At 34.3% G+C, this 7,769-nt stretch overlaps 2 protein-coding genes across 2 annotated transcripts; both read right to left on the bottom strand.

The window, feature by feature from the left end:
* Positions 1-382: 382 nt before the first annotated feature.
* LOC113771703 (aspartic proteinase CDR1-like) lies at positions 383-1,759 on the bottom strand. Its single transcript, XM_027316272.1, has one exon. It carries the CDS (start codon positions 1,757-1,759, stop codon positions 383-385), a length of 1,377 nt encoding a protein of 458 aa, XP_027172073.1.
* A 3,095-nt stretch (positions 1,760-4,854) lies between these two features.
* Positions 4,855-6,231, bottom strand: LOC113771704 (aspartic proteinase CDR1-like). Its single transcript, XM_027316273.1, has one exon. The coding sequence runs from the start codon at positions 6,229-6,231 to the stop codon at positions 4,855-4,857; it is 1,377 nt and encodes a 458-aa protein (XP_027172074.1).
* Positions 6,232-7,769: the final 1,538 nt, after the last annotated feature.

The raw sequence follows: 7,769 nt of genomic DNA on the forward strand, positions 1-7,769 counted from the left end.
TCATTCCCTCATAATCTCCTGTCCTAAAATAATTCTAAACACTTGATTATCTCTTTAATTTAAAAGTCTCTTTGTATTCCCTCTTTTTGTAATTAATTTCATTTCAAAACCTAATTATCGCTTGTAGGTGATTTTAAGTACATGAGATAAAAATATTTGAATTTGAATCGGGCTAGCAATGTGCTTCCAGATACTTAAAAGGAGGAACAAAATGAAAAAAGATACAGCTGAAGGGGCACAATGTTAGATGATAGATATAGCATCCAAGAAAGATGAGTTTTTGAATTATTAATCCCAAAATAGGAGCAGTAGCACAATACAAATACCAAAACTTGAGAAGCCTATCATAATAAATATCATCACATCAAAAGCATAGCAGTCTTTAATGATTTTTGGTGCAATCAGTGGGCAAGAAGGAGACCATCCCGTTAACAAGATCATATCCAATAAGAAAATTTATCTGCAGCAGGTTTCCAAGAATTGGAGTACCATCAGTTGGAACTATAGTCGAACAGACCACCCCCTTAGAGACTTCGACGAATATATTGTTTGGAGGTATTATTAGGTCAGCATCAGAAAAGACAGCAACAATTTCGGGAAATTGGAGGTTGCTATACTTATTATAGCAAAGTCTGAAGTTGGCACCAGTACCTGGATCAGGAACCCGTGTACCCGTTGTTAAATCAATTACTCCTGTTTCAAAATTTTCGTACATTTGCCTGGGGACATACGTTAGTGTTGCTCCAGAATCAAGTACGACATTACCCCCATCATTAGGGGAAGAATTATCCAACTTGGTGAAACCCTGGTTTCGAATCGTTACATTTCCAACACTGAAGCCAATTAAATCGAGATAGTAGAATTTATCTCCAGCTTTCTTGAACAACGTATTTGAAACTACTCCAGGGCCTGAAACAACAGCGTGTGTTCCAAAATGGATCTTACTTGAAATGTACGAGTTTCTAGGAGTCAAACAATAGGAAAATTTACCAGCAATTGATGCATTCAATTGCCTTATAATTGACAATGCTCCACGTGATAGTCCAACTATCCCAGAGGAAGTTACCCCGAAGATGCCACCATTTTCGTGCCCACAACCAAAAGCAACATTTGCAATTGATATATTTCCGCCAGAACTTGATTCAAACGTAAAAGTGTCCGTAGCAAGATCCCCATCACTAAAAGAATTATCTCCATATGCAACTCCATACCCACATATATTTCCAGGATAACAAACTGTAATTCCAGGATCCAAACGACACAACGGAGCGCGGCATGATAATACTTGCTCATAAGTCGTTGATTTACTAGGATCAAAAAGAGGGGCATCTTGCTTAAAACATCGAATGCAGGGCCGGCATTGTATCCACGTAAGATCGCTACCTGTGTCAGCAATGGCCAGGACATCAACAGCTGGGGTTCCGATAGATACTTTAATGAGGTACTCCCCATTGACGGATGTAATGTTGGACTGGATTGAATCAGAAGAAAAATGTGACAGAAGCTTGGAACGAGAGTGGGAGATTCTTTTGTTGAAATACTGGGCTCGAGCAAAGGAACGATGAAAAGCTTCATGAAGCCTTTCATAGTTGGAGTCGGAGGGGTTATACAAGGGGGATTTTGGAGAGTCACGATGTATGAGATGAGTAGAAAAGCCACTAGTTTGTCCTTCAGTGAAGGGATAAAGAATTAAATTGATGAAGACTAAAAGGGATAACTTAGAAAATGAAGAAAAAGGTACTGGACAATTTCCGGCCATCGCTGAGAAATTTTGAGAGTGATAGATAGCTAGAGGTACCTAATATATCAGGTACATATGAATTATGTAAAAAAATGTCGTCTTATATAGCCCATAGTGCACTAGAAATGGCCAGCATTACATATAAATGCATATATTCATTTTCCTCAAGTGACTCCTGTTTCATCTATCACTATGAATCTTAATCTAGTCACGTCCTTACGCAAGAAACTGTATCCAAATATTTTATACAGTTAATACATTCAATAATTTACTACTTACCATTATTTTTGTTCATTCATCTTATCTGCCCTTTTTGATTGATTCAAACCAAGTCCCAGAGAATTTGAGACTGCAAAAGAATCTGCATTCAAGGCTGCCCTTTTTTTTATTTACAGTCTTATTTTGGACAATAATGCTTTTTTGTTTTCCATTTCAAGTATATATATACACATAAGGAATTCCGGTTCATTGCTTCACCGTATTACAAAATTTTAATTTTGGATAATCAATTGTTATAATGTTCTCGTTTGTTTATGCACTTAGCTGTTAGATTTCTTTAATAGCAAAAAAATTAAAGTTTAGAATTTATTAAATAGTCGCTTTTGCTCATTATTATTTTCCACATACATCTTTGTATAAAAATTTGAAACAAATGAGAACAAGCCCTATAAAAATAATACTATTCGTATATTGTGATGTGTAAATATGTAGCATTGCACTTTTCCGGCAGGAAAGATAGCAAGGTAAACGAAGAGGTTATTTGCCTTCACTTTTTGAATTCGGTGTATGTCACCTATGTTTCTCTAGAATAGAAAGCTAACGAATGTCTTTTCCTAGTTATGGTTTGATTCATCAAAAGGCTGCTAATGAGCCTTCTTTTTGGCAAAACTGAACCAAATTTAGGAGTTTCTATCTATTTATTTGTATTTTTTAGCAGATTTCATACTTAGTAATTGCCATTTTAGTATGATATTTCTTATGTGGTTGTTTTTATTGTGGTGTAAACTTTCTCCCATTGTTTAAAATTTCAATAATAGTGTGATTATTTTAAGTGATTATTTTATCCCTTCAATTCTATAATCCTATGGATTAACATCTTTAAATCCTAATTTTGGATTTTAGGATTAGTATCAAAGTCAAACTACGAGTTTAGTACTATGTATTTTCCTCTGTCAAAGAGATAGGGTACAAGATTTGCCTGAAAGTATTCAGTTGATCAAGGCCACGTGATTGGAGAATTCAGTTAGTAAAAATTGGATTATAGAATTGATCCAAAAGATATAAATCATAAAAGAATCATAAACCATAAAAGAATCGTAACAAACATGTTAATTACTAAAGTTTATGAGATTGAAAGATTTGATTAGTTCATCAACCAGGACGGCCAGTAAAACTTGATACAAAGGAAAGAAAAATGTTTTAGGTATATAAATTATTGAATCAATGGCAGAGTTTAGGAACTTGATTGAAGGTGAACAGCTTTTCATATTGACTCTTATAAATACTTGTACACATTAGTTAGATTTTAAAAGTCGAAAATATCTTAAACAATGTAATTTGAATGATTTTCTTTATTGGGTTGTTGCGAACAAGAACATCATAACAAGTGATTAGCCAAAAAAAATTATTTTGTAATTGGTTTTTTTCCGTTCAACATTAGAAAATTTATGTTTTTGCTAGTTGTACTTAAACAAACTTTTGCATATCTTTGTGGAGTAAGCATCTCGCATCCAAGACCAGTAAATCTAATTAAAGAACCTAATTCGTACTTATTCTATCTTTAAAACAAAATCAAGTTCTTAATGTCAACCTAAAAAATTTTGCCAAACCATTATCCATAATCATTGTCTCAAGTCCACATTAAAAATTAAATACCCATATGACATTTTATGCAGCTATCTGAAAAGCAGAATATAGTTCATCAAAATTTTTCTTATTATATGGATTTTTGCTGCATTTACCAGAGCACAAAGCCAGATAAGAGATCTTCTTTCAAGCGTTTACCAAAATTCAATTCTTGAAACATATAAACCATGCGAACTAACTAACCGTCCAAAACCAACGCACATAGGTCTTGTTTATATAATGATTACGCTTCTTAGCATCTTTTTTACCCTTTGGGAATTTCTTAATAACATGCAAGGATGTTTGGTCCTTGAGGTTGTAGTGGGGAAAAGGAGGGAGGAGGGCGGCGGCGGATATGGGGTGAGTGGGCGACCTTTCTTTCATTATGTTTGTTTTTGCAAATCTTTTTACAATTTTATCCGTGAATATTACCGTACGCCTAAATTTGACACAAAATTTTGACACAAAAATCCTAAATTTTTCCCAAATTTTTGTCCAAAAAAATCAATTAAAATTTCACACTTATAGAGTTGAGTGATTTCTTTGATTAAATAAACAAGATTTTTAGTGATTTAAATTATTTAGTGACCTTTCGAGCCATTAACTCTAATCTAGTTATGATAGTGAACACGTGCATCTTGTCATCATTCCTCTCTTAAAAAAAAAAATCTCGTGTTCTGAAATAATTTGTAAACACCTGATTTTAGCTTTAATCTTAAAAATATTTTTCTGTTTTAATTGTTTTTTCAAATCCAACTTTTAGCTTGCAAGTGATTTTGAATTCTAATTGTGATTCTAAAAATATATGAGGCAATTGAGAACAATTTGATTTGGCTGCAACCGATAACATGAAACAACACCACTAGTAAAGCACCTCGGTTTGGTGGTGTTTCTTGCGGTAACATTGCACACTTAAATTGCTACCAGATAAACTAACCTAGAAAAAGATGCAACGACAATTCTGATTTTTCTTGCAGTATTTTGGACCAAACTCATTAATATCAAAGGTGCATAGTGAAAACATTAACTCAGGCACTTAAAACATCTTTTTTGGAAAAATAAATTACTCTGTTCTGCATCAGAGGAGGCACAGTACGTGAATATTTGAATTCGCTCCAAGAAAGATGACAAGAATACTTGAATTAGCTCCAACAAAGATAAGTTTTTTGGATAATTAATCACAAAAATAGGGACGGTAGCAAATAATAATTATGAATACTTGAAAATCCTATCGCGATACAATCATTGCATCTAAAGCACAGCAATCCCTACTTATATTTGGTGCAGTCAATTGGCAAGAAGGAGACCTTATTGTTTACAAGATCATATTCAATAAGATGATTTACCTGCAACAGGTTCCCAAAAATTGCAAGGTTATCAGCTGGATCCACTGGAACTATAGCCAAACAAACCACCCCATCATAGACTTCAAGAAATGTACCATTTGGAGGTAAAAGTATATCAGCACCAGCAAAGCGAGCAACAATTTTGGGAATCTGTAGACGTTTTTCAACCTTATAGCAGAGGCCATAGAAGCCTGACGGATCAGTAACCCGTGTACCCCTTGCTGTTTTGATAATATCTGATTCCAATTTTTGGTAAAACTCCAGAGGGACATACGTTAGCATTGTTCCAGAATCAATGAAGATGTTACCGGTCACAGTATCATTGGGGAAAGAATTGCCTAGGTTGGATATCTCCTTGTAGGGAATCCTCATATTTGCAACGCTGAAGCCTATTAAATTTACATAGTAGTACGTATCTGGAAACTGCCGGATCAATGGAGTTGAAACTACTCCATTGCCTGAAAGAGCAGCATTGCTACCGAAAGTGATCGTACTCGACGAGTTTGAATCTCTGGGAACAACACAGTAGGAAAATTTACCACCAATTGATTCAGTCCATTGCCTGATAATCGACAATGCTCCACCTCCTAGTCCAACAATCCCGGACGCAGTTTCCCCGAAGCCGCCACCAGTCTTGTGCGTGCAACCGAAAACAACATTTGGGATTCTTAACTTTCTTCCAGAGCTTGATTCGAATGTAAAAGTTTCCGTAGAAAGATCCCCATCACTAGAAGAACCATCTGCATACAATTCTGAATACCCACATTTATTTTCAGGTTCACAAGTAACTCCAGGTCCCCAACACAACGAGGAGTTGCATAATAAATGTCGATAAGATTTTGTTTTATTAGGATCGAAAAGAGGGAAGTGTTGGTTGAAGCATCCATTGCAGGGCTTGCATTCTATCCACGTCATATCGCTTCCTGTGTCAGCAATGGCCAGGAGATCAACCGGAGGGGTTCCGATGGATACTTTCATGAGATACTCGCCATCAGCAGGTATGGTGGTGGACCGGAATGGATTGGAAGAAGAACGTGAGAAACGGTTGTTGGAACGAGAATGGGAGATTCTTTTCTTGAAATACTCGGCTCGAGCAGAGGAACGATGAAAAGCTTCATGAAGCCTTTCAAAGTGGGAGTTGGAGGGATTATACAAGGGCGATTTTGGAGAGTCACGATGTATGAGATGAGTAGAAAAACCACCAGTTTTTCCTTCAATCAAGGAATAAAGACACAAATTGATGAAGACTAAAAGGGATAATTTAGAAAACAAAGAAAAAACTGGACAATTTCTAGCCATGGTTGAGAAATTTCGAGACTAATAGATAGCTAGAGGTATCTTATTATGTCAAGTGCGAGTTATGTGAAAAAGATAGTCTTAAATAGCCGATAATGCACTAGTTGTAGAATTATAAACCAAGTCCTTTTGGTACTAGTTGTATTAGTTTAGGAAACCAAGTCTTCTCGGTATTAGTTTTATCAAGTCAGGAAATTACTTATCTTACTAATATTTTGACCTGTGCAATATAGGAGAGGGAAAAATATAGCCAAACACAACATTATTATCTATTTCTCTCATATTCTCTCCTTTCATGCCACTTTTTTCACCTCTCAATCTCATTTCTCCTCAATATTCCCCCTACTCTCTACTACTATTCTTTTTACTTTCTGAATCTAACTTTCTCGTATTCTTACAACCTTTTTTTCGTTCCTTCATTTCCTACCCAATTTTCTTGTATCCCTACAACCCTTTCTCGTTTTACCAAATCCTATTTTCTCTTTACTCTATCTCGCTCCTACCCAGTTACCCTATCTCTTACCCAATTTTACAACCCACTTGTCTCCTATTCTACTATTATTTTCATGTATTTATAAATGTAAATAGTAACCTATTTACTTGGCTTACCTATTAACAAATGAGTTTGCGTATGTAATTTAATTGGATTCAAATGAGTGACCAAATTAACCCATTAATTAGTGGGTATGAAATTGACAGATTTGGATTACTTATTTTGACTTAATTAAATTAGACATAGATTCAAACTCAATCATTAGTGGATAAATCTAAATTACTCTAATGATTATATTCTAAATTTTGCAAAGATGTATTCATCATTTTTTCTCTTCTTTAATTTCTATTATTTTATTTTTTAAAATTTATCTTACTTCCTCCATTCCTTTCATAAAAGTTTAATAAATTTCGTGAATGTGAATTGATTGTTTGCATTAATACCTAAATTATTTTTAGATTGTAGTAAAGTGGCAAAATTTGAAACTCACTATGATGACCATTTTAGGCTCCTCTATGTAATTTTTTTGTTTTTTCTCTTTCTTTAGGTAAAAATTGATTTATTAACTTGATATGTTGATATGATTTACTGTTTTGTTGCTAAACAAAATGCGGATGAAAAAGTAAATAAAATTTAGCAGTGGACCATGAATGGGTGATTGGATAATCCAAACCCATATAAAACTATATGCATTGACACTCATCTATTTTGAGCCATTAACTAAGTAGGAATGTATATATGTTAACCTAATTATAACTTGTTCTAATTTGATAATTCTCCCCTTATCTTTACCTTCTCTAATGCTACAGCCCTATCTTTTTAATCCTTTCACTATTTAGGATTCATCATCTCACTTTTTAAGTGTTTTTGGACACATAAAAAGTTAGAATTATTTCTCCAAGTTGTTGCCTCATTTTTAAGTGTTTTTAATCAAATAAAAAGCTAGAATTGCAATCAAAGAGAAAAAGTAAACTTTCGGATGTAAATTTGGTGAAATACAACCTTTTTATCAAAATTTTGCTAAAATACCACCAAAAGCAACCTTCTA

This window comes from Coffea eugenioides, chromosome 5, assembly GCF_003713205.1.
Source record: "Coffea eugenioides isolate CCC68of chromosome 5, Ceug_1.0, whole genome shotgun sequence".
Classification (NCBI taxonomy): Eukaryota; Viridiplantae; Streptophyta; class Magnoliopsida; order Gentianales; family Rubiaceae; genus Coffea; species Coffea eugenioides.

Excerpts from the sequence above, each read along its gene's own strand:
- LOC113771703 (XM_027316272.1), bottom strand. The coding sequence starts at position 1,759 with ATGGCCGGAAATTGTCCAGTACCTTTTTCTTCATTTTCTAAGTTATCC.
- LOC113771704 (XM_027316273.1), bottom strand. The coding sequence starts at position 6,231 with ATGGCTAGAAATTGTCCAGTTTTTTCTTTGTTTTCTAAATTATCCCTT.